This window comes from Ascaphus truei, chromosome 6, assembly GCF_040206685.1.
Source record: "Ascaphus truei isolate aAscTru1 chromosome 6, aAscTru1.hap1, whole genome shotgun sequence".
NCBI classification, from domain to species: Eukaryota; Metazoa; Chordata; class Amphibia; order Anura; family Ascaphidae; genus Ascaphus; species Ascaphus truei.
The window spans coordinates 24,955,189-24,983,022 of record NC_134488.1 but is presented as its reverse complement, the minus strand read 5'-3'; the positions used below and the strand labels follow the sequence as shown (position 1 = coordinate 24,983,022).

At 43.4% G+C, this 27,834-nt stretch overlaps 2 protein-coding genes across 3 annotated transcripts in view; one reads left to right on the top strand and one right to left on the bottom strand.

The window, feature by feature from the left end:
• LOC142496764 (phospholipase A2 homolog otoconin-22-like) overlaps positions 1-27,834 on the bottom strand; it is a 399,541-nt gene that overhangs the window by 161,679 nt on the left and 210,028 nt on the right.
• UBE2J2 (ubiquitin conjugating enzyme E2 J2) lies at positions 3,362-27,031 on the top strand. 2 transcript variants are annotated; one of them, XM_075603665.1, is made up of 7 exons: positions 3,362-3,508; positions 6,031-6,161; positions 17,368-17,408; positions 18,343-18,445; positions 18,672-18,810; positions 21,626-21,706; positions 23,948-27,031. In XM_075603665.1, the coding sequence occupies exons 2-7, from the start codon at positions 6,031-6,033 to the stop codon at positions 24,083-24,085; spliced, it is 633 nt and encodes a 210-aa protein (XP_075459780.1). In that variant the 5' UTR covers positions 3,362-3,508; the 3' UTR covers positions 24,086-27,031. The 2 variants fall into 2 exon arrangements, with proteins under 2 accessions (XP_075459780.1, XP_075459779.1); XM_075603664.1 differs by having other exon boundaries at positions 22,872-24,167.

Here is a 27,834-nt window from a genome sequence, read left to right as displayed (position 1 = left end):
GTGAATTGCTGGAAAAAACACTATGTTAAAACAGCCCCATAACGGGGACTGATGACATAATCATGCGTCCAACGCGCGTTTCCCTCCTACTATGGAGCTTCGTCAGGGACAATTTTGCACACAGGGGGAAGCGGACGCTATTTAAGCACTCCGGTTGTCAAGGAGACACTAACAACACGCCGCTAAGGCGCATACGCAAGAAAGCGCATGCGCAACTGCCAGTAAACATCCAAAACATCTCTTTCATTACCTTTATATTTAACTTTGATAATCATTAGTGTCTGGAGACTTGTAAATAACCTTCAAGCCGTGTTAAAGACGCCACGTTACGCTGAGCCGATCGCAGATTACTACTGCGCATGCGTAGGGTGATGTAATTCGTATGCCTCTCCCTACCCTGCGCATACTCGTGAGCTACTTCAGTTTTCAGTGCGCATGACGTGACTGATACCCACTGCATCCATCAGGAGATAAGCAGTACTGCGCATGCTTGAGGTGATAGAAAGAAACGGAGGCTAACCTACTGAACACAGGACATATAAAGGCAGGCAGATTTAATCCTGCCTTATGTTTTTTGCCTCATACATGTATAAAGGATAATACAGGTGTTCAATAAGTGCCTCTTCATGGTTCCAGAACCCAAATTAAATGTTGCTGCTCCTGGCAAGGAGGGGGGTTACAGTCAGGGATGATACAAGCAGTTTTGCCCCTTGCTTTATAGCAAAAAGAGCAACCATGTCCATAAACATAGTGAAATAAAATGAGACATTACACTGTATTTAACACACAGAAGATGACATAAGTACATAGATGTCACTATGAATATAATGTGTGTAGTTAATTATACCAAGCAATAAACCCAATGTCAAAGAAAGAAAATGGGTTTATAATTCAGGCAATATAGTCACTAATTCTAAATGAAATAAATCACAGTAATATAATATGATATATAATATAATATGTAACAATATCATGGTAGGGATAACATAAACGAGTGGTAGGACTATTCTAAAGTACAACATAAATAGTATATGTAATGACCAGAGGTAGAAAGGCATGTGTCAAAATTGTAGGATAGCGAAGAAACGATAACCGAGACAGCAAGATGGGGAGAAAGGGCAAGTAGGGATGGATCAAATAAATGGGGTGTAGGTGAATCCTTCATTAAGTCCAAAAGGACTTCTGGTCTTCAATTTATAGATCCACTCGGCTTCGATGCTCAACAACATCTGATCGACATTGCCACCTCTTGCCGGACACTTAAGATGATAAATACCCATAAATTTGAGGCTGTCCATATCTCCATTATGGAAATGTGTGACGTGTCTGTCTACTGGTGTTTCGGCAGAATGCTTGACAGAGTTGACATGTTCAAGTATACGTCGACGCAATTGCCTTGTAGTCTTACCTACATACCTTTTCCCACATTTACAGATAATGAGATATATAACGTTAGTTGTTCTGCAGTTAATAAAGCTATCAACGCTAAACTGCTGCGTATTATCAGAGCTATGAAACGCCTTTGCTGTGATAACATATTTACACGCCTTACATCCTTGACATCGGTACATCCCCTTGGTAGGGCTCAGCCAAGTTTCTGCTCTTGCACGCTGATGATGGCCTTACATAGGGTGTCCAGATTTTCAAAATGAAAAACCTGGACACATTTCTAAATAATTTTTTAAACAAATTACATCACGTGACGCACCCCGTTGCCATGACAACAAGACACTGACGTCACGCGGTGACATGTTGCCATGACAATGTGGCATCACGTGATGCCTCGTCGCCATAATGCATCCAGTTGTCATGTCAACTTGATGCCGCGTGAGGTCCCGGAGCGGCTCGTTGTTATGGCAATGGGCATTACGCGACGTGGCGCTGCCATGTTGATGGCATTTGGATGCGAGGATACAGCCAAAGGCAGGATAAATAAATATATAATAAAAAGATCTAAAAAATGTTATCTCCGGGTTAGCCTTCAATAGAAGGTGGCAACCCTGGCTGCAGTGTGTGTTTCTGTATACAGATGTGGACCCTGCAGTGTGAGTTTGTGTGTACAGAGGTGGGCCCTGCAGTGTGTGTTTGTGTGTATAGAGGTGGGCCCTGCAGTGTGTGTTTGTGTGTACAGAGGTGGGCCCTGCAGTGTGTGTTTGTGTGTACAGAGGTGGGCCCTGCAGTGTGTGTTTCTGTATACAGAGGTGGGCCCTGCAGTGTGTGTTTCTGTGTATAGAGGTGGGGGCTGCAGTGTGTGTTTGTGTGTATAGAGGATTTCACTATCAGAAATAAATAAAACAAACCACTTTGCAGCCTGAAATCTGAAATGTACTTTCTAATCTCTACTGTACTTAATAAAAAATTAATACATTAATTAAAATTACATTAATAATGAAGACATTAAAACTAAATAATTAATGAATTGACATTAATTAAAATTAAGGCATTTTACAAATTTGACATTCCTCAGTCCTGATCTGACCTTGTGGCTTGTGTATATAATACAATTTGCAAACTAAATAGGGTAAATAGTGTTGTGTATTGGGGGTGGTTATATGTATTTAGGGGCATGGTTTTTTTTTGGTATGTATTTTTGGGGGGGATTGAGTGAGAGTGGAGTAATTGACGGGAGGTTTGGGCGCGTGAGAGGAGAGGGGGGGGGGGGAGGGAGGGAGGAAAAGAGGGAGTACGGGTGATGCAGGGGAGATAAATACATGAGAGGAGTGAGTGGGGGTGAGTGAGACAGAGGGGAGAGACATACATGGGAAGAGGGAGGGGGAAATAGAGGTGGCTCGTGAGATGTGAAACGGGGGGGCTCACAATACTATACGTGTGTGTGTACACACACACACACACGTATAGTATTGTGAGCCCCCCACTATATATATATATATAGTGACAAAAACCATCCACAGCAAAGCATATAGCAAATGGAAATATTCCTGTATGCTCATTTGCATGTGGTCTGCAACCCTGCCTTTCACTATTATCACCCATCACACAGCACTTCCACTGCAGAAAGGGAGGTGACACTGTGTTCCCATTTGCATGATATGTATATATATAAAACGGAAATAGCTGTGTTAGTCCAGTTGCGATACATACATACACACATACACACATACACACATACACACATACACACATACACACATACACACACACATACACACACACACACACAAACCCCCAAAGATCTAGGTCACTTCTGAATCTGATTAAACCTATTGAAGCTCCCAGCCTGTGACCTGTGTGCAGTAACAATGACGTGTTTGGGGTGGAGTCTCCCTGATCTCTCATGTTTCACACGCAGAGCGCCCTCGTCTCCCATGGCAACCGACGCTTCGCAACTAGGAAGTTGAGCGCCAAGAGAAACCGGAAGCGGAAGTCCTGCTGCCCGGGGCGGCCATATTGGAAGCGGGGGCTGTTGTGAGGAGGAAAAAAAAAGAAGAAAAAAAGGGAAAGGAAAGCAGCGAGGAGAGCGAGGAGGCTGCCTGACCCGGACTAAGAGGTGAGGGAGCCGGAGAGTGGGGTCTGATATCCCCGGGGGGGAAGGGACGTGCTCGTGTCTGACGGGAGAGACGAGGTGGGTCCCCGTACGGAGAGGCCGGATAGCAAGGCCTGGGAGGAAGCAGGGAGAGGCCTGTGGAGCGGGGCCACGTCTAGTCAAGAGATGGAGGGGGGCGGCGGGTATCCCCTCCTTACCCAGGGGCCTCACTGTGCCAAGAAGATGGGGGGAAGGGGCTGGGAATAGACCAAGGACAGGGAAGTGGAAGCAGCCGCCCCTTCACCCTCAGTTTCACGTAACATCTGTTACTTTGTTGTCATTCTTTATTATGATCTCCTGATAACATGACAGCAACATGTTCCGCAAGGCAGTATAATATAAGGCTTGTTATATAGTTGGCGCAGGCGTGCACGTGGCGTGAACGTTTAGTTGTTGGGGTGCAAGCGGTGACGCGCGCGGTTAGGGGGTGTGACTGTCAGTGTTAGACAGCGCTGTGATTGGTTCGCAGCGCGGCAGCAGTGCAAAAATACAATTTTATTCTAATTTCCCTGGTCTGCCGCGCCACTGCTCATGGCCGTGTGCGTCCCTCGTATAGAAACGTCTGGCTAACACAGCCAATTCTAATTGGCGCACGCACGATATTACAGGCCTAAGTGGGAGTTGTGGAGCAGATGTATGTTAAGACAAACTGAGGCGATAGGAAGGAGGTCTCTGCCCCAAAGGAGCTTACAATCTAGAAGTGTGTGTAGTTCGTTCATCTCTGACTCAGTCACTGCAGATTCCAAGCCCATAGCCTCAAGAGGTGACTCCTATGGACACTATACACCGAGTCTGTCCACACCTGGACCCCGACCCTGCGCCTCCGCCATGGTGTTGTGTTTAACCTGCAGTTGACAGGATTCTGTATGGGAACATGCAAATGAGCAGGGCGAGTGAAATGCCTCTGTAGCATGTAATGGGATCATCCATAAGATCAGATACTTTGAACATAGGAAAGTACCATCAAGGGCTGTAAATATGTGATGGTGCAATAATTATTTGGGGTTCTCCCCCATGACTCGATTGCAAAGGATGGGTATCTGAATGTATTCAGTTTAGTTCCTTGTCTATCTTGTTTTCTTTTATTGTCGTGACGGGTGTATGTCATTAGTATGACAAATGTTTGCTTTGAGATGAACATTACTGCTGGTTTCCAGACTGACTAACTTGTTCTGTTGCTTAAACCTCTGTATGTATCCTTTCAAACATCCCATCCAGTACTTAAACTGCCTGTAAAGTGGAGTCGTGCTTTTGCAAAATAAATGATGATGGGTGTGTTTTGTAGGAGAGCTAATCGTGGTTTCCTTAATGTGGGTTATATCTGATCCCACACTTTATATCTTCTGTCTTGCACTTCAGGGTGAGCTTTCATAAATAAATAGTGTACACTCTTCGTATGGAGAAATATTTCCTTTTATTTTTGTAATATAATACTTAGGCCCACAATTGCTAAGCAGTCTTCTGCCATAAGGCACATTCCAGCTCTGGAAGGCCCTTTACAGCCTTATTGCACCTTATGTCCTTGAAAGGCAGCTTGGTCAATATATCCCACAATGTGTAATATTTAACCCTTCCAGCGCAAGGGTTATTACAGATGTGTCCACTCTTATCATTCTGGTGTCAAAACAAATGTTATGCTATGGGCTGACACTATTTTTTCATAACAATACCACTGACAAACACACATTCCCAGCACGCTCAAACTCCTACACCTACCACATCATGAATATATATGTCAAAAAAGAGTGCTACTGAGCATGGCAAATGTATACAACAAACGATAGGGGTGGCCAATGCTACATCCAATTGACAAAACATATATGGTAATAAGTATAAAGTTTAAATACTTCAATAATAATTACTTGGTTATTTAGTTAAACCCTTTGGCCAACGCGTCGTAAGCCTGCATACCAAACGTCAAGGTATAACCAAAAATGCAGGTCCTACACTACACTGTGAACCCTTCCCTTTACCTCTGTATGAGGGGAAAGAACCTTAGTAGATCCTGTTCTTGCAGCAAAGTGAAAAGACCTCCCAAGTTAAAAAGGTGAGGAGGAGTGAGCTCTGGGGGGAGGTGCCACCTACCTCCATACAACTGTTACCAGTATTTTTGGTTATACCTTGATGTTTGGTATGCAGGCTTACGACGCTTTGGCCAAAGGGTTTAACTAAATAACCAAGTAATTATTATTATAATTGAAGTATTTAAACTTTATACTTATTACCATATATGTTTTGTCAATTGGATGTAGCATTGGGCACACTTGTCTTTTGTTGTATCAATACCACTGACATCAATATATATCATTGACACGTTGTGCTTTTAGAAAAGCTAAACTTCTGCTTTTGGTAACAATGAGTTTGCCTGGCTAACCTTTGGCTGGTGACTGAGTCGCATTGATTCGCCTGGATAGACTGAGGCAGGTTTACAAAAACATGTTTGAGACAAAATCTATACTAGTTGCATCTATTGTTGTTTTAACTAGATGAGCAGCAACAGCAATAAGAGAGCACCAACTACTGCAACACAGAGATTAAAGCAGGACTACCTCCGGATTAAGAAAGATCCAGTGCCTTATATCTGTGCAGAACCCCTTCCTTCCAATATCTTAGAATGGTGAGTATCTGGGCGATATATGCGCCAGGAACCTAGTAAACCAAGGGATCTAGGATGGCTATCCTAACATTTGCCCTGATGAATATTCTTATATGGGATTGAAACATTGTCCGTTCCACTTGACTGTTTACATTTGTTTGTTGGGAGTCCAATGGAATTGTAATATATATTTCGCTCAGCATCACATCACACCCTTTCACTGTATGTGTGTAAAAAATAGTGTATGTATCATATTCTCTCATCTTCAGCTGTTGTCGATCCACTGCTAGATGAAGGCCTTCCCAATTCTCTCACCACTCTTTATGTATTCTATTTGTAAATTAACACTGCATGTTGATTAATAATTATTAGATTTATAACATGATTAAATGCATTGTTAATTATTTGTCATCTTTCTTCCTTAATATTGTTCATAGCTTGCTTATGTATTTCTCGTAATTCCAGTTGATTTGCTTGTCTGTCTTACGTCAGAAGGCGTTCAACAAGCTTTATATATGCATACATTGAGGCATCTCTCTAAAGCAGTGTTTTTCAACCAGGGTTCTTAGGAACCCTTGGGTTCCCCGGACATCCCTAAAGGGTTCCCTGCAATTTTCAGGTAATTTGAAAATTGGACCAAATACTGAAGAATTTACAATGCATCTGTTCTCAGCCACGTTATTAGGGGCTTTTTCAGGTAGCTTCAATAAGGTCACTGCCATATCGATCGGTTTTGCATGTTCCTACTGATTGGTATGAAATTTGAGTTTTCACGGTTTTCAGAAAGTTATCGCAAGTCAGATACCGTTTGGTAGGATAATGCCATTTAGTTAGCAGAGTCTTTCTCTAAGATCTGCCAGTGTGATATTCTGCAGGGGGAAAGACGGGGGGAGTGACTGGGGCACAGCCATGGCGTCACCCGGCAGGTTCGCCCTCATTGGCTGAACTGCCAGGGGGTGTGGCCTAGCGCTCCGCCGCCCGTGTCATCTCAATTTTCGGGTCTGGAAGAAAAACTAGCCTCGCAGCGGGCCCGGCCCCATTGAGATGCGGCTCTCGTCCCTGCAGCACCCACCATAGCGAGCGCTGCAGCAGCCAATGGGGACCAAACCTGAGAGCTGCATCTCCCTGCACAGCTCTTACAGGCGATCGCGCTGTTTTTATTTATTTATTTTATTTCAATAACACATTACTGGGGGTCTCTGGACTTAAACCCCATTAATTTCATGTTCAGTGACACCCAGCTTCCCGAGTTACAGGCCCTGGTATGGGGTGCCGGTATCTCCTTGAAGTTTAAAAGTCCCGGTCACGTAACGCGGAAGATTTAAATATGCAGAGAAATACCGGGGCCTGTAACTTGGGAAGAAGGGGCTATTGGGGCTAACATTAATGCGGATCAGCTCAAGAGAACCCCTGCTTCAATACTATGTTGTTAAAATAAAATAAAAGCAGCTTTAATTACAGTAGCGTCTAGCAGCTAAGGAAGGAGTTAAACCAGAGTACCTGTTTTTTTTCAGGGGGAAGGGCTGTAGTTGCTCTGGGGTGGGTGGTTAGGCCTAACGGGAAGGTTGCGGGAGGGGTTAACCCTTCATTATCTTAATGAATGGGTTAACTCCTCCAGCAATCCTTCCGGTAGGCCTAACCACCCACCCTGGTGCAATTCCAAGCTGCATCCACCCCCTCTACTATCAACAAACCAGGCACTGATATTTAACCTCTTCATTACCGCTAAGGTAATGAAGCTGGCTGTAAATGTATTTTTATTACATAGAATGGAAGCAGGGGGTCTCCGGAGCTTAAATGAATGCGGGTCAGCTATGGAGACACCCAGCTTCCATCAGATGTAGTAAGAATACATTTTCTCCATTTAGATGCACATCGCGGATCCCATCTTAAGATCAGAACCTGCGAGTTGCAGCTGCGATGTGCATCTCGGAGCTACCAGAATAGCTCGATTTTTTTTTTTTTTACAAAAAAATGTGAGTTTGAGCTCCTGCTCGGTTTGTCTGAGTGGGAGTGCTAGCGATCGAGAAGAAGCAGTTTTCGAGTGAGTTTGGCATGTTATCTGAGCTTTCTGAATAGGTACACATGCAAACTCGCTCAACGTGCTCAAAACTGTCGATAAGTCACTTATCGAAGCTACCTGAATAGGCCCTTAGAGTTGGGGTTCCTCAGAATATCACATAAGGTTCCTTAACCAAAAAAAGGTTGAAAACCACTGATCTAACGTATGTATTTAGTAGCCCTGCTATACTGCACTTATAAAACTTAGGTATTTGGGGTGGACTGTTACTTTTAAACCTCTATTTTCACTAACTTGTTAGAAATGGCATTGGACAGACATGGCATTTTTGGTGGGAACCTAAGCGTAATTATTTATTTTTACAAGTGCAAATTTTTCTCTAATACATTTTTGGTTGTGGAAAAAAATTGACAGCTTAACTGAGCCTTATACAAGTATGTTGTGTGTGTGTTGTGTGTGTGTGTTGTGTGTTTGTGTGTGTGTGTGTGTGTTGTGTGTGTGTGTGTGTGTGTGTGTTGTGTGTGTGTTGTGTGTGTGTTGTGTGTGTTGTGTGTGTGTGTCTAACTGTTTCTGGGAGGCATGACCTGAAAACGCAAGAACTGTAGACATCCCAATTTTAGAGGAAGCCGTTTTATTCTGGAACATGGTCCCAAAGGTACTCCCGCCTATTCAGTGTACAGATTTTAAATCAATGAATTTAATACCATATTTATTAAGTACTGCTATGCCACAAGACGCCTTCAAGTGCTACAACCAACTGAATGGGCTGGAAATGTCTTATGCAATTGCACCACATGACCTCAGCCACATATGCAAACTCCCACAGCTATGTATAGTTTCATATAAATACTGTACTCATTCAGTCACTCACTCAGAACACGGTTTACGGAATGGTGCCTAAAATGCACCTCTGAAATATTAATGGTGTGGGTTCTTATTTCTTATATTGAAGTAAAAATACATACATTCTTAGAGGTAAAACACCTTTTCAAAATGGAATTTACAAAGGAAAATATATGGTGTCTGTTTGGGGGGTTGCAAATTTAACGAATGTTGAATAAATTCTGTAGGAATACAGAACATGTTCTGCATCGTTTTATTCACATGCACAAATTGGGAGATGTTTCTTTTTAAATAAATCAAGTGCACCTCTAGTGTGTAGACAATGTTTCATGTCTGTTGGATTTTTATTCTACAATTAAGGAAATTATTAAAATAGTTTGTAATAGCATTGACAAATGAGCAGTAGAAGTTCCTCTGAAATTATATAAAGTTGCAGACCAAGCAATATCCTACATGTGTTTTTAAAAAAAAAAAAAAAATAAAAAAAAAAAAAAAAAAATCGGTTTCATACTTCTAAAAAATGTTACACGTATTTTCTCAACTCTAAATTAAATTTTTAATGTATTATGTAACAAGCATTTTTTGTTTCTATAGCAACCATCTATAGTCACATCCCCTTCCTCTTCTGAAACAGGCTCTGGCACGCCCCTTTTTGAGCCCTGTTCTCTAGCAGTGCACCAATTGTATCTAGTGACTGCCTGGTCACATGATCTTCCCCACAGAACTTTGCATCTTTGGTCCTCTTCTGCTGCACTGACTGCCATTTAGTGAACTGCAGAATCTTCGCCGATCGATCACAGGAGAACGGATCGATCGGCAACTTAGCTAATTACTTATCATTGTGTGGATTGTATTGATGCACATATTAAAGGGAATATACATATACAATACTGTGTATATGTATGTTTTACCAGGAAATAATACATTGTGATACATTGTGAGTTACCTCTCGTTTTCAAGTATGTCCTGGGCACAGAGTTATGATGATGGATACATGGTTACAAATACATAGTTACATTATGTGAGCAAGGTTATAAATTAAATACAAGACATTGCATGCACAGTAATATGTTGGAGGGGGTACCCGGGCGCTATCTCTGTAGAGCTAGGTCAGATAAGCTGAAATATAAAAAGCGGAGTATGATACTGCCTGAGTGTGATTTTCAAGTGATGTCCTCCTGTGACTCGGAACCCCAGCAGGATCTATCCAGGACCCTTGTAAGCAATGAATACAGAAAGGATGGGGGAGCATCCCCCATCCTTTCTGTATGCACAGTAATATGTTATAGGTGTATGTAACAGTTACAGACAAGTTTAAAATGTGAGACAGCCTTAGTTTTGAAAGAACTTAGACTGGTGTTGGCTGTGAGAGTCTCCGGTAGATTGTTCCAGTTTTGGGGTGCACGATAAGACGAGGAGGAACGGCCGGATACTTTGTTGAGCCTTGGGACCATGAACAGTCTTTTGGAGTCTGATCTGAGATGATAAGTGCTGCATGTGGTAGGGGTGAGGAGCTTGTTCAGATAGCTGGGTAGCTTGCCCATAAAGAATTTAAAGGCAAGACAGGAAAGGTGAACTTTGCGCCTGGACTCAAGTGTTAACTAATCTAGTTCTTTGAGCATTTCGTAGTGATGTGTGTTGTAGTTGGAATGGGGAACAAAACGGCATATTGAATTGTAGAGGGTATCAAGCTTGCTAAAGTGTGTTTGGGTGCCGAGCCGTATACTATGTCCCCATAGTCTATTATTGACATTAGCATCTGCTGTACGATACGCTTTCTGACCAGCAGACTTAGGCCCGTAATATAGTGGGTGCTTGCTCCGCCGCGGGCGCAGCACTTATAATTGGCTGTGGTTAGCCAGCTGTTCTATACTAGGGCCGGGCGCACGGCAGTGAGCGTGGAGCCGGACGATGAGGGGAAACACTCAGAAAAGTATGTTTTCGCGCTGCTGCCGCTCAGTGAAGTGTGTGGTGTGTGTGTACGTATGTGTCATAGCCTGTTGCTCACAGCACGGACCCGTATACACACACACACACACACTGTGCGTTACGTGCACAAGCATTCGCGCACGCCAACTTTAAAACAAGCTTTGGGGTGGATTTGTTCCTATAAAGTATACCTAGTTTAGCATAGGTTTTGGATGTCAGGGTATCAATGTGCATCCCAAATGTTAAATGGCAGTCAAACCATATACCCAAGTATTTAAAACTAGTAACAGGCGCTAGGATGGTATTGGCGTTGGTTCTAATCTGGAGCTTATTCACTGGAAGCTTTAAAAATTTAGTCTTGGTTCCAAATACCATTGTTAGTCTTGTCGATGTTTAAAAACAGTTCGTTTTGGGAAATTCAATCTTCAAGTCTCAAAGTCAGATTGAACACATACATTTCAAAGTCGGAGAGGCTAGGGCTGATTTGCATATAAGATTGTGTCATCTGCATACATGTGTAGTGAAGCTCCCTTACAGGCTGTAGGAAGATCATTGATGAACACTGAGAAGGGTAGGAGCCCCAGAACAGAGCCTTGCGGGACACCACAGGTGATATCCAGGGGGTTGAGTTAGAGCCTGGGATGGACACATGTTGGGATCTACCTGATGGGTAGGACTGAAACCAGTTTAAAGCATGTTTCCCTATTCCAAAGCTCTGGAGTTTAAGCAGGATAGCATGATCAAAATCTAGGAATATTGCACCTTTGAGTTGTCCTCGTTCCATTCCATACTGGATTTCATTGCAGACTTTTAGGAGGGTAGTTACTGTGGAGTGTTTGGGGTGAAAGTCAGATTAGAATTGGCTAGGGAAATTTGTATTGGTATAGTAATCTCTTAATTGGGAGTGAGCACATTTTTCCATGACTTTGGATAGTATTGGGAGAAGAGAGATTGGCCTGTAGTTTGAGACAATGTTTCTTGTCCCAATTTTGAAGATTGGGACAACTCTGGCAGGTTTCCAGGTCTTGGGGATATGGCCTGCAGACAGAATAGAGTTGACTAGGGAAGCAATAGGTTTGGCAATGGCTTGGGTACCAAGTCTTAGGAACTTAGACCCGGGCCATGGCGCCTTCGCCCGTGTGGAGGCTCTGAAGTCACCCGCGTGAAGCGAATGCTTTCACTGTCCTTGGTGGACGGTCCGTGGGGGGCATTCCTAGGGGCATCACGAAGCTGGTTCGCCCTCCGTTTCAACTAATTTCTTGTGCAACGCGCGCCCCCTCCTGCCTCCGCGGTCTATGGGCGCGATCAATGCCTTAAGGCAATCTGATCGCGCCCCGTGCGGACTTCTCAGCGCGGTCTCCCACACCATGGTGCGTCCATAGAGCCTAAGCCCGCGCTGACGCTGAGGCTCGTCTGCCCGGTCAGTAGTGAACCCATGTACTGGAAGACGAGCCAGAGTGCGCGATCGGGAGGCGGGGGGAAGCGGGGCAGTGACGTCGCTGGGCCAATAGCCCGCGACGCACCGACGTCACGGCGCCGTGACGTTGACGCTGCTTTGCTGTGATTGGAGGTTTTCAGCTGACAGCGCGCTGAGAAACAGACTCTGCTGTCGGCTGAAAATTCCAACGGATCAGCACGCCTGCGGACGCTCGCATGAGCACCATCTAAAGACATCCTCATTGAGGATGCAGGGGCGGAGCGTCCGCGCGGCTTCCCCTGCTGCGGACGTAGCCTTAGATTGCAGTACGTCAGGTCCATGTTGGTTGTTTAGTTTTAATTTGAGGAGCTTGTGTAATCTCTTCAGATACTGAAACAAATTTAAAATTGAGGGCAGTTTTGGGAGATACAGTATGTGTTTACTGTTTTTGTAAATTTTTTATTTATTCATTCCAGTAAAAAGTTTTGGATCATGGGGAACTCGCTCTCATTGATCAAGTACATTGTTGCACACTCTCCACAGGGGCAACATAAGTTGGGAATTTATATTGTAGCTAGGTCTTGCTGCGTACAGGGCAATGCACCATGACGTGTACAAATTCTCACATGTGGAACAAACAGCCCAAAGGCCATGTGTGATGGGGTGTTTACTCTAGAAAAACAATAGTGTCACTTTAAAGTAGAGTCTGTTTCCTCTATAGCTTTCAAAGACTTGTCTCTGGCATATGTCTTGTCCAGTAAGTAGCTGCTGCCAGTATAGCTCCTTCCATTACCCCTGCTTTCTAGAACATCTGGTCAGTACAATGTCGGTTTTTTTGTTTTTTAGCCATCTTTATGTACTTTTTTGTTTTGCAAATCACCTTCAAACTCAACCAACCCACTAACAGAACAAGCGCGTGTTCCCTGTTCCATACGTTCTTTTTCTGTGTGTTGTACTCAGCGCTGGGATTCAGAAATTCTAGCAACCGGTTCTCTCTCACCTTACCGCCCAAACACAGAGAACCTGAACAGAACCCCGGGACCCAAACCCAGGGCACCGGAACCTAACTCGATCCAAGCCATGTTATTTATAAATGACCTGACTGTTGCGTCATTTTTTCCCCTCTAAATTTCACTCCAAGGATTCACCATTTGCACCAATGCATATTCTGTTTCGTAAAAAAATCTGGGGAGGAGTCTTGGGAGCGAGCGCCCTTCCGAGGATTTTTTTTTTTAGGCAATAGAATATGAAATAGTGCAAATTGGTGCACGCTTGGAGTGAAATTTAGAACAAATGACGTAATGGTCAGATCATTTATAAATAACTGGCCTGCAGTCACACAGGACCATGGCGAGCAATACTGATCTTACTGCTCCTCCCACAAATTGTATTGTATGTCTTTATTTATATAGCGCCATTAATGTACATAGCGCTTCACAGTAGTAATACACGTGGTAATCAAATAAATAACAGGTCCTGGGAATAAGTGCTTCAGACATAAAAGTAACATTAAGGAAAAGGAGTCCCTGCTCTGAGATTCCAGGATTGTTGCTCTCATTCTCTCTCCCCCTCTCCCCTGTTTGAATTTATATCTTGATATCTTTTGGGGTTTTTATACATCTTCACATATTGTGCTGGACGTCTGCAGGGGTGCGCAACTTCAGTCCTCAAGACCCCTCCGCCCCCAACGGGTCAAGTTTTTTAAGGATCTCCCAGCTTCAGCACAGGTGGCTCAGCACTGAGCCAAGAGTTGAGCTATCTGTGCTGAAGCTGGGACAACGTTAAAACCTGACCCGTTGGGGGATCTTGCGCACTGGAGTTGAGCTCCCCTGTGCTACCGGATGTGTTGTGTAATGTAAATAACATCTCTAGAGTTTCAACACTGGAAGGGGGACATGCTGGATATATCTCACTCTGGGCTGTACTTCCTTTTTCTTGTTTGAAATGTTTGGTGGCGGTGTGTTTTTTTTTTTCTTTTTCTTCTTCTTGCACTGCTGCCATGTAAATAAGTCTCTTACTTGTGATCCATAAATAGAATATACTGTATTGGACAAGGAGGAAGAATTAATTATTGAAATGTAGCTGATGGCGACCTTACAAAAAAGCCAAGTATGAAAAACAAAAAGTTAATCCCTGCGCTTCTCCCTTTGGGATAGTGGTGTGTGGTGTGTGGTGTGTGGTGTGTGGTGTGTGGTGTGTGGTGTGTGGTGTGTGGTGTGTGGTGTGTGGTGTGTGGTGTGTGCCTATAAGAAAAAAGGAGACTTTTGGTATACATCCTTTGATCAAATAATGCCAAGCCTGCTAACCACGTCAAGGTAAGTCTCTATTGCAGGTTCCTACGCTAAATGCATACTAGTGTTATGTTAAATAAGCCCAGAAGGGGTTAAAACATCAAAGCAAATGCTTATACAGCAGAGCCCCGCTTCTTGGCGATCCGCTGATACAGCGGCACCGAGAAGGGGGCCGCCATGTTGGTTTGTAAATCGCGCGTGCACAGAACGGGCGGGTGCGCCCGGCGCGCATGCGCAGACCGCAGGTTGCGCGCGCAAACCATAGGTTGCACATGCGCAAAACGGCAAAAATGCCGGCTTGCGCATGCGCAGAAGTGAAAATCGCCGGATCCGCTTTCCGGCGATTTTCACTATACCCGGAGCCCTGCTGTATAACCTAGTGCAGTTAAAAACTGGTATATACCAGTACAGATACTCGCATCTCCCCCCCTTGAACCTTAATGTGTTCAATTCCCATCACACGGAGTTTCATGTTTCAATAAGAAATGTCTCGATACTCCGTGGTCACAATTCCCCTAATAATATTTCCTCTGTGTTCCAGAAATCTCTGTTACGTCTCACATATTGTACACCACATTTGCATTCCAACAAATAAACAACAAATGTGGTGTTGCAGTTGATAAAACTTGTTCTAGGATATTCTGTGGCAGCAGGGGTTAGATGTGACCCCATTTTAACGAAATTTGCACGTGATGCATCTACCACCACACTGAAAATTCCCCGCAATATGTCCTAATGTTGACTGATCGATCCCAAGAGGGCAAGCAACTTTCCTAAGCCTAGATGGTGCTGCAATGTTTTTCAATGTGGTATCCCTTTTATACACAACCTTGGATCTATGGGTTAGGGTTTTACAATCTTTATATAATGTCTTTTTAGTGATAAGACGATTTGCAAGCCCCCTAAGCTCTGTTATTTGTTTTACAAATGTAATTACAAAGCAGTTATTAGACTACAGATAAACATAAGTAGCACAAGATACAAAACATTTACTTTTTTAATAACTTTATTTCATGTAGAGTTTTTCTCTCAATGGGACTTAAGCGCGTCACAATGACAGCACAGCGCGCAGTACGCAGGACAAAAGAAGAATGTTAGACACACGTCTCTGCCCAGATGTGCTTACAATCTATGTTTTTGGTGCCTGAGGCACAGGGAGATAAAGTGACGCCCAAGGTCACAAGGAACCGACCCCGGGAACGGAACCCGGTTCCCCTGCTTCCCACTCAGTGCCATTGTTTGCAGTCGGTGTCTTTCCTTGCAACTTTTAATCGATCTAGGAAGCCAGTTGCACAAGCTGTTTTTTTTTTGTTGTTGTATTTTTTTACCCTCTGCTTTGGACTGCCCCTTAAGACGAAAATGAACTAACTAGTGATAGTTTGAATGAATGAAATCTTTGTAAAACCAATTTTTATTTATTTCTTTATTTTTTAGAGAAACTTTTAAATGTTTCCCTGGTAACCAATTGCTTTGGGGTGTTTTTACAATCTTTATCTATACATGCAGTACAGTCTTGTGTATCTGCATGCCAATTCTCATCCCCCACTTCTCTGAGGCATAATTAGCCAAACACGTTAACGCTTAGTGCAGCAATTATCTAGTAAGGTAATGATTTTAGTTAGAGTTGAACTGCTCCTGTGCAGTACTATCTCTCATTCCAGACACCTGAAGGCACCGCCTGTGGAATATCTGAGATTCCTCAGGCTTTATTTAGCATTTTAGATTAATTATCGTGAAATGGGCAGCTACGCCTAGGGCCTATTAAAATTTATCATAGGGGAAGCTGTGGGTCTCTGGAGCTGAACCACCTTAATTTCAGCTCCGGGGAACACTGTTTCCTGAGATACTTGCCTCTGTAGGTGCTGCCAGTAGCATGCTCAACTGGGTGAAAAAATATGGAGGCTTAAATCTCCTTCGGCACGAAAGCCAATTGGATGCAGCAACATCACCCATCACAGCTTCCTATTGGCACGCGTGACGTGGGGAATTAAAACCTCCTTGGAGCAGTGTCCGCATTTATGGAGTAAAGGGGGAGATGGGATATTTTTCCATAGAATACTGCTTTAACAATAAATATTATTTTCATCATTTTACCATGTTTACTTTTTCACTGTTTTCAGCTGCACCGGGGAACTTATTTTAGCGCTGGTCACACTTTTCACAAAATGTACCCTCTCCCATTCCGCAGTAGTTACATTCTTGTAGGGCTGAAGGAAGTGGCTCAGCGGGTAAAGACCCTGACTTTGTAAACGGTGACACGGAGTTTGATGCAGGCGAGCCTTGTTTCAGTTCCCGGTGTCAACTCCTTGTGTCCTTGGGCAACTCGCTTTATCTCCCTGTGCCGCAGGCACCAAAATCATAGATTATAAGATCCACTGGGCAGGGGCTGTGTCTGTAACATTCCGATGTCCAATGCTGCGTACCGCGCGCTATGTTACTGTTAAGGGGTTTTGAGTCCCATTGGGAGAAAAGCGCTATATGCCATAAAGTTGTTGTTGTTGATAATAGAAGTCCGTTAGAGCCAAAGAATGTTTGTTTGAGTTGCTCATTGCTATCACTCAAAATAATGCGGTTGAACAACTTAAATATACAAATTAATTTTGTGTTAACTTTTTTTTATATCTGCACATATAATTCAGTAAGGAGCTTAAACCTTTAATGTTTTACTTTTGAAAATGTAAACCCTAGTTTGATCGGACTGTATCTTCTGTTTGTTTCATCTTTCAGGCATTATGTAGTACGAGGACCTGAAATGACGCCTTATGAGGGTGAGCACATATTTTTTGCAATCTATTTTTTTATGCTTTTGATTTTTATCCTTAGCTACACATTTAACCAAAGTCATAAACTTGTTTTCAAGCAGCTAGATTACTTGTAAGACCATTTCAACCTTGTCTGTAAGTGGCCTTGGGTATTTGATAAACACAATATTACTAGACAGTCGCCCTCCTAGGGAAAGGTACGTGTGTGATGCCATAGAGCCACACAACCCCGCAAACTAAGATCTACAGGTCAATGGCAATGCAGCACGGAAATTCTGCTTTCTAATCCTATGCCGACCTGAATTTGTATAAAACATGAGTTTGTGTAGACAGAAATAATTGCTGTTTTTCAAAATTCCTCCTCCCCCCCCCCCCCCCCCCCGCCCCCTGAAATTCATGGTCCTTTTTGGTAAAGTATGGGCCAGATGAATTAAAGTCTATTAACATTGCTTTATGTTTGCCCAAATTTTACCGCTTGGCAGTGATGCATTATTTATTTATTTTTAACCTAATTCAATAAGAATGATGATAAATGGAGTGGCGAAGCCCGTTAACTTCTCATTTGCATAAACCAGAGAGTGATTTAATATCTCCAAGGTGAAGCCATCTCACAAAAATTTTTAGTTTATTTAATAGCTTGTGCAGACTTAATTTGGCGAATGATGTTCAATACATATATAGATGCTCTTATTTGAGAACACTTCTTCACTCTACTCTTCACAGCCACTTTTGCCTGTCTTTACTGTCTATTTGCCATGAAATATTGCATACAGGGAAGGTGTCTTCACCTTTGGGCACTCTTCAGAGTTGATTGAATTGGGCTATGATTCTAATCTCCTGGGATCTTGTCGATCAGACCTCTTAATGCATTTGTGGGTTCTACATTTTAAAATGTTGACATTAAAAGATTCACCCTAACATTTTTTGTTTTGCTGTATAGGCGGGTATTACCATGGAAAACTAATATTTCCACGAGAATTTCCTTTTAAACCACCTAGTATTTATATGATCACTCCTAATGGAAGATTTAAATGTAACACACGGTAAGAATCCATATTTCTTCTTTGTTTTCACTAGCTGCAACAGACTTGTCACCATTTGTAAAATGCTTGTTACCGGGGATATTCTCATCATTAGAATTTTGTTTTACATAGAAATGTGTGGAACAATGTTCTCCTTGCTTTAATGGCTGAACAATGCATGTTTTTGTGAAATAATTAAATCCTATTAGCCTATGTTCCAAGCCTCCTCTCTTTTTTGCCCTTGCAGTCTCTGCCTTTCGATCACAGACTTCCACCCAGACACATGGAACCCGGCGTGGTCAGTCTCTACCATCCTAACTGGTCTGCTAAGCTTTATGGTGGAAAAGGGTCCCACACTGGGGAGCATAGAAACCTCAGACTTCACAGTAAGCTGCCTGCCATTTAGCTACTGAACATGTCATTAGCAACCTGCAGATGACATTAATAACCTTTAAAAATACAGATACGATGTACAATCAGGTGTTATTGTTTACGCTGTGCAGCTTTGAAGTGATCTTTTTATTATAGCATGAGAATGGGTGAATAGAGGCAAGAATTTGGGCACAACGCAGAAAAAGAGAGATGGTGTCCAAAGTACAGATTAAGTTAGAATAATCAGCAAAAATTAGTCCTATATGATAAGAATATACAGACTAATATTGGCATCTGACTGAAGTCACTTTTGTTCATCTTAAAGAATCTTTCAACCCTTGGGCAGGGGGGGGGGGGCGGTGTGAAGAAAGATATCTAGGGATATCCAATATCTTGTTTATTTATTTTCCCCTTGAGGCCTAATTCAATATGTTCAGAAGCAGCCGATTGCACCGATACCGATGTGGTGTCCCTAATACATAGCAGCGTTTTGTTTACTTTATTGCAAGTGAAAATACCACTTGTGAGCACATTCACATGTCTCAGACAGGTCTGCAACCCTGTCTTTCCCCATTATCTCCCATCATCATCTCCCTTCCACTGCAGCAAGGGATTCTGGGAAATGACATGCAAACGAGCATAGTGTCACCTTTTGCTTGAAATCCATTTTAAGCTTATGCCTGCCCCATTACACCGCTTTTCAGCACAGCCTGGGTTACAGTGCCAGTTCACATTACTGGAAGTCATACCCTTTGCTGCTGCGCAGATATTGGAATGTAATAGTAATGGTTTATTTTATGATTGGAGGCTAGTGGTTGGTGCCTCTCGGTGGTTTCTCTGACTGCATGCTAAAAACCCTGCTTGGGCCCATATTTGCTAAGCCTTGCAATTCCATAGAAGCGCTTCACACACTGTACCGTGTCAGAACACGTCCGGTCCATTTACTTGAATGGGGGCTGTAAGGTGTCTTATAGCATTGCTTAGACCATGGGCATGCAAAGATTTTTCTGGGGGGGCAGTGCGGTTGCAGAGCCCCCACGCTCTTCCCCAAGGCATTTCAATTAAATGCTGGGGGGTCGTGTGAGGCCTCTGCAACATCCCTTACCTTGATGCAGACGGCTTGTGTGACGCGGCGTCAAATGACCCCGCCACGTAATTTGACACTGGGTACAAGGTGAGGGGGAGGTGGCGCAGGCAGGGGGGCGCAGGACAAATGTTTTGCGCACCCCTGGCTTAGACAAAGTGGGTGTAAATATTCAGCAGTGCCTATTGGAGCACTAATAGGAATGTGACCACCAATCCACAATGTCAAATCAAAATATCCCAATGCACATCTAATATGGCTCACTAATTACAGAATACATTTTTAATTCAATAATACATCTTTGATATCGAGGGGGTCATTTTGTTACATCTTTTGGCCAAAACATATTCTGGAATTATCTCGTTCAAATTAAGATGTGAAGGGCCACATATCTGCAAACCATTAGAAATGCATGAATTTAACAATTTCAAAACCCCTAAATCCACACAACTAAATATTCATTAGTTCCCTGAATATTTGCATGCCATTACCCAGGGTCCCTGGCTGCAGTGGAAGCCCTGCATACTAAGAGATAATGGGGGGGAAATAGGCTTGTAGACCCGTCTTAGATATGTAAATGTGCTCACAAGTGGTATTTTGATTTGCTCTATGCTATACGGTGGAGGGCTGTTGTTACTTTTTTACCCACCGTAACTTGTTTAATGTGCGGTCGAAACATATCCTAGCTTCAAATTGCAAAGCCAGTGTAATCGGCCTCGCACTGAGACCCAAAAGGTGGATACAGAAGAGTAGGGTTACTGGCTATGCTCTATAGCCCAGGCTGTGCTGAAAAGCTATATAATGCGGCAGGCATAAGTTTACAGGGGTCCATGTTAAACTGTACATGAAGTTAAAGGTGACACGTGTGTCCTTTTGCATGTAACTTCCCAGAATCCCCGGCTGCAGTGGAAAGCACTGCATGCTGGGGGGAAAAGCAGGGTTGCAGATCTGAGACGTGAATGTGCTCACACGTGATGTTTATATTTGCTGTTGACTGTACGGTGGAGGGTTTTTGTCGCTTTGTTTTACCCACCATAATCTATATCATGTGGGGTTAGTCCCCTTTGGAATGCTACTTGATGAAAACGAATCTATATATAGAAGCCCTTATGCACTCCTAACAATTCGGGCATAAATCTGTACTTATTAACCGTACATTATATTTTCATCAAAAATAAGTCCAGTAAATATTTTTTGGAAAACTTTCACTTCAGCAGTAAAATGCTACTATGTAATTGTTCATATATTTGGGTATACAGCTGGACCTGCTGCCTGTGACAAGGAAGAAAATGGGGATATATGGTTTTGCACCATGGAACTATCCTATTAATGTTCATATTAACACATATCAAGCACAAAACACATTTTATCCTAAATCCCACAGCGATGTGTAATACAACAACGTTGCCCCTTCCTTCAGGAATTCAGTGTGTGTGCGCCTTCGCATGGTTAACCCTCTAAGTGCTGTAGGGGTCCCTCCAGGACTCGTGACCAAGTCACCGCTTCTCCGAAGTGATCACGTCACTGATGAGGAGTCGTCCTCCTTCCATTCCGCATAGTGATGGATCAGATAAAACCGATGTCCCCTGGAAAATCAAGCGACTAGGTTAGGACGTAGCTACTGCGTCACGGAGCCCCAGCAATGCCAGACCGCATGGCATAGTAGCTATATCTAGAGGGCACACAAACGGTTAAAAGAACTAACCTTTTCATATTTTTCCTTTTTCCCTTCTATTTCTTGACAGAAAAGGCAACTAGCAGCACAAAGTTTAACATTTAACTTAAAGGATAAAGTTTTCTGCGAGCTGTTCCCAGAAGTAGTAGAGGTAAGGACTCTGTCTCATGGGTACAAGCATAACTACAGGTAGTCCTCGTTATCCAACGTTTCACGAATGGCATATCCAACGCTCCACAATGCAACCCTAAGGGCCGTTTTTCGACGGCTGAATGTGTTACCCAACGCTCACCGCCACTGATTAACATGGGACTCACTTCACAACGGTTTCACTATCAGCGCTACTTCCAGAACGGATTCCGCTGGATAACCAAGGACTGCCTGTAGAGTAATGTCTGCACTGATGTTCCTTCTCCTTAGCAAAACCCTTCATTATTTCTGATTCATATCCATGATACAATGCTTTCTTGTTGCCCAATTATTCTCTGTCTAGGTTTGGCTCCCCGTGATTTCATTGCCTCATCCGCGGCTTTAGTACAGTGGATTATTAACCTTTACTTTTATATAACTCTTCTTTACTATGTTATTAGAAGCAGATTTTAACAGCAGCATTTTGTGTAAAATACAAACTGGAAATGTATAAACAGAGCTATTCTTCTTATTACCACCTCTGATCAAACTCCAGATCACATTTGTCTTCAATGACAAACGCTTTATTGAGAGGAGTTAGGACACACATACTATGAGACATATCAAACTATTCTATATCTATATATCTATCAGCTGGGGTGAGGTAAACCTCCAGTCCTCAAGACCGATCCCCACCCCCCCCTGTCGAAGATTGATTGAGCCACTTGTGCTGAAGCAGGGATATCCTGAAGACTGGTTGGGGCGGTGTCTTGAGGACTGGAGTTGAGAACCCCTGTCCTAAACTAACGATCGTAACCAGATTAAAAAAAATATATATACACACTTCATCAACAAATGTCTTGTTAGAAGCAGCCATGAGCAAAAAATAGAGAAGACCTAAACACTGAAAGGATTTGTCTGTTTCCGTTTAAAGACAAATATACTGATTTTTATGGTTTAATTTATTCTGAAAACTGGACTATGAGAACATTTCTAAAGACGGTAGCATTGTCCCTAAAGCTGCTTATAAAATACACATTTGAGGAACCAATGACAATGTAATACTTGGTCTGGTTGGACACACGATTGGAAAGATTGTTTTATCCTGAAAGACTTTTATAATATGAAACCTTGCCTTCTAATCTTGCCAACGTGTGTTAATTGCTCTTCGTTTGCATATTACCCAGGAGATCAAACAAAAACAACGGGCACAAGAAGAGCTCAGCAGCCGGCCACAGACTCTTCCTCTCCCAGACGTTGTGCCAGACACAGAAGCCCACCTGGGCCAAAACGGAGCCGCGCTCCTGAATGGCCACGTCCCATTGGCAGCAGCAAACCACCCCGGCCTGCAACAGCCAAACCGGAACCACGGACTCCTGGGGGGCGCATTGGCTAATGTCTTCGTCATAGTGGGTTTTGCAGCCTTTGCCTACACAGTCAAGTATGTACTGAGAAGCATAGCTCAAGAATGAAGGGCTAGTCTGGAACGGCCAAGAAGAACCACATAGACCAAACTAGCGCTAGCCATGAAGAGGAAAGAGACTACTTGAAGGAGTTGGACTCGCACAGCACCATGCCCCCGGTTCATTACTATTTGTGCTACTGTCGTGCAGGTGATATATCAGTTGGCTCATGGGTTTATTATTATAATTATTATTATTTTTTTAGAACATGAGAAGAGTGGTCGCGTGTTTTCAGTGGCAGCAAACAAAATAAGAGAACCTGTTGTCTGTTTTACTGCAGTCTTTCTGTGGTCGTTGAGTCGATGCGTCCTGGCTACCAGATGTCTTCATTCATACCATCTATTTAATACAACAACAACAACAACAAAAAATCATTGACCTTTTTAAGTAAACAAAAAGGCAATTTTTTTAAATATAAAAGAGCAGGCCGAGACTTGCATATTTTTCTTGCTGCAGTGGACAGTTGGAAGGAGCCGCTCTGCATCCATCTCCTCAGCCTCTCGAAGAAGATTCAAATAGTCTGCTGTTTGTGGCCAAGCTACAGATAAGGCTTTAACACTACACCATGCATATGTAGGTTCCAAAAACCATTTTGGCCTGTGATGTGTTGGGCTGCAGTCATTCAGTGATCATTTGAGAAGTCCTTCTGTTTAAAAGTGTATGTGTTTGTGTGTTTCTTTTTAAGTTGAGATGTAAGTTTTAAAGAAGGTGGTGAGGTGGCATTCGAAAGGAAAAAAAAAACAATTATATACCAATTAATTTATATACTAATAAAAATTGACATTCTCCATCTTTATTAGACAGCTCAGATCCTCCCAAGACACCCAGTTGCGTGTTTTGTTAAAACATTTGACCACAAGACTGAGCAAAGACCTTCACGCTTGCTCAATTTAGCCAGCCAGACTGCAGTGGAAGGTCCGAAAGCTGATGAATGGTAGTCAACCTAGTCCAAACTTCCAACAAACACCCGATTCAGTATGTGGTAAGGTTGTTTAAGCATAAAGCAAATGGAAGTCAGCACATTCATTCTCTTTTATTGCCTTCCTACCATATAAAAGAGGGGGTCGAAGATGAAGATGTCTGGGGGAAGGAGTGGAGCGAAACCCTTTTCCACGCGTTGTCCACAGTTCGGGGGGGGGGGGGGGGGGGCAGAAAGGCAAGTCCTTTGGTCTTGTATTTAATATCATCTGTAATAGCACATCTACTGATCCATGTACAATAGGCCAGCAATTTCACTCTGCTCTTGTTTAAAAGGGAGCACATTCCATACTGTAACCAATAGACCTCTGCTGATGCTCTAGCACAGGGGGGGGCAGCTCCAGTCCTCAAGGGCCACCAACCGGTCAGGTTTTAAGGATATCCCTGCTTCAGCACAGGTGGCTCAGTCTCTGAGCCACCTGTGATGAAACAGGGATATCCTTTATAACCTGACCTGTCGGTGGCCCTTGAGGACTGGAGCTGGCCACTCCTGCTCTAGCCGGTCACATGTTGGGATAACCATTACCTTCACTGCTTTAGGGCAACCCAACATTTGAAGAGTCAGGCATTCAGAAACCTTGGATTATTACTTTAAATCATGTACAAATTGTGTTAAACAACTGTCCCCCTCCCTGTCTTTGCAGCACAAGCTCATCCTTAACTTCTTCAAGTGAGGAAAGTGTGTGTTTTTTTTTTTTAAAGTTGGAGTAGATTAAAGTCTCCAAGCTGTAAACTGCAGCGAATAAAAGTACTAGTTTTATCAACAAAAAAAAACACAACAAAATCCAGTTAAAAGTAATGAGTTTTCTGCCTGATGAATCCGCTGCTGTGACTTTGCATTGATTGTGCAGGTGGGGATTAAGATAAATGGCCTCTATGGTTATTTGATGGAAGCTTTTAGGAACCATCATGACCGTTTCTGGACACTCACAATTTTATACAATTGGTCTTTTGTTAGTGTAAACCAGGCATGGCCAACGCCAGCCATCAAGGGCCGCCAACAGGTCACGGTTTAAGGATATCCCGACTTCACCAAAGGTGGCTCAGTCATTGACTGAGCCACTGGTTGAGCTACCTGTGCTGAAGCAGGGATATCCTTACAACCTGACCTGTTGGTGGCCCTTGAGGACTGGAGTTGGCCACCCCTGGTGAACCATCCCACTGCCTGATTCCATCTTGGACATCAGTTACACGTTTCCAATTCTTCTTTGTTACTTCTGCTACTGTTATCTCCCAACCCTAACGTGTGCAGACCTTCTGTGTGTACTGGATGGCTTGCTTAGACCTTTATTCAATCGGGTCCAAAGTGGCTAAAAACACTCATTGACTTGAATGGCAGTTTTGCGGCCGATCACGCCGCCATTTGCCGAAAGCTGCTGTTTAAGTGGAGGGGAGTTTACGACTACTTCGGATTGAAATGAATAAGACTTTTTTTTAGTGTTTGTTTTGGTATTGGAATATCTGGTTTAATATTCCAGGTTTAAGATTGTAGCGCTTACACCGTGGGGTGGCCAACACCAGTTCTCAAGGGCTACCAATAGGTCATGGTTTTTAGGATATCCCTGCTCCAGCACAGGTCATAATGATTGAGCCACCTGTGCTGAAGCAGGGATATTGTGATAACCTGACGGTGGCTCTTGAGTTGACCTCCCCTTGGCTTACACGATCAGTGCCCCCCTTTCCCATGTCACTCCTACTCGCATCGCTGCTGCTGCAGCTGTCAGCCACAAATGTGATCAGCCAGAGACCTGAGCCGATATGGAATAACGTTTAGTGAATGCCATAATGGCCATCAGTTTCCTGGCACTTGTGGCGCGGTTGAAGACATTTACTCGCGACCAAGTTGCTGCCATTCACCTCACCGCAGTGACAGCTCTCTGCTGGCCGTTTCACCGCCAAGGTAAGGCCCCTAACCTTCCCCCTTAACCCCAAACACCCTAATATTAACGTCTAATACTAATTCTACCCTCTACCCTAAAAGCCTTAATTCTTTACCTTAAAAGCCCTGACCGTAACCGCTAAAACCCCTTAAGCTAACTTACCATTCTGGCGAAACGGCCGGTGGCCGACCTGTATAGCGGCTGTGGCAATGGGTTCCCCGGCGGCCAAATGCCGGCACAGACTTGCCACGACCAGATGTCCGATTCCGCTGGTGGCGTTCACTGAATGTAATAATGAACTGAGACGTTAAATTATAAACGAGCAAACTTGCAACTGATATATCTGAGTTTTTGGAAGAATACTCAAAACACAAGTACTTCTATTTACCCTTATTTTAGATCGTGCCCTCTTTCCTGGTGTCACTGGGAGAAAACCACCCCACATATCCTCAGTACATCACCACTTGCACTCACTTTAAACCCCACATCTCCCCATTGGTATTCTGGATGTCCCTTTGAGTGTAATCCGTGAATTTATCCTATTGCTGTTACCTTTTTATTTAATTTTCTTGATATTCAAAGCCCTGTAGACTTCTTCTTTTATTCCTTCAGGGCTAGAGGTCACCATCTGAAATAAAGGGTAAAAAAAAAAAAAACCAAGAACCGGCCACTGCGTTTTCTTTTGAAGTATTCCGATTTGTACAGCTGCCCAAATGGTAAATAGTGTTGAAAATCCACAACAACGTGTCGATACACTTGTAATAATCAGGTGACACCGGTGGGGGTTATGTAAATCGGATTCGTGGCTTTGCAGCGAACATGCTACCAATGTACGGTCGTGGTTCTCTCATGTGGCTCCATTGCTATTAGAGATTCTTAGGCACATTGCTCTTTATTTTGTAACAGAATTCATAAGCTGCTAACATTGTTAAACCCCTGTGCTGTGACACCATCACGCCGGCTCCTGTGTGCTCGTTTTACCTATGGAGAAAGAAAAAAAAAAAACAAAGACTGGTCACCTACCTCATTTGGATTTACTGAAAGATAAGAGAACCTGAATTGCAGTGCATCTCGATAACGTGTTGAAAGGCTAGTACGGTGTAATCGTTTCTATTGCTGACGCTTGGACGTTCATCGCAGATCTATGGTAACCCTTTGTCATTTTCTTGCCACCGTAGTCGTGACATTAATCCATTGTGTTCCTGAGGGGTGGCAGTAATGCATTGCTTTGCAATGTGTTGCTGGCCCCTGTGCCACACAACACAAAGGGGTTGGCTCCTATTTGAGGTTATTTGTGTGCTGCTGGCTAAGAAGTACCTCCCCTGGTTCTCAGAAATTATGGCAGTGCCGCATTGCTTTATAACCACAATGGATCCTCTGAAGCCGGGGTGGCCAACTCAAGTCCTCAAGGGCCAGTGATTAAGCCGTCTGTGCTGAAGCAGGGATATCCCGAGTCTGACCTGTTGGTGGCCCTTCAGGACTGGAGTTAACCATCCCTGCTCTAAAGCTTTTTTTTAAACGGTATGTTATTAAAGATCTTATGCACATCGTACAGTAAATTAGACATGCATGAATGAAAGTGGAGCCCAGCTAAGGTCATCCTGCCATATCTCTTCATTAGTCGGGGGGGGGGGGGGGTGGGGGGGGAACATATCCTCACATGGTTAGATTTGCCCCTGCTTCTTCAAACCAGGTTACACTCCTGTAATGTCCGCTTGCAAGGAATTCCTGGATACCATGAATCCATGTTAAATGACTTCAGCACAGACGTGCAAGTATGGGGGTAACCATTTGCTGTACAAGGGATTTTTGTAACCCTCCCCCTGTTT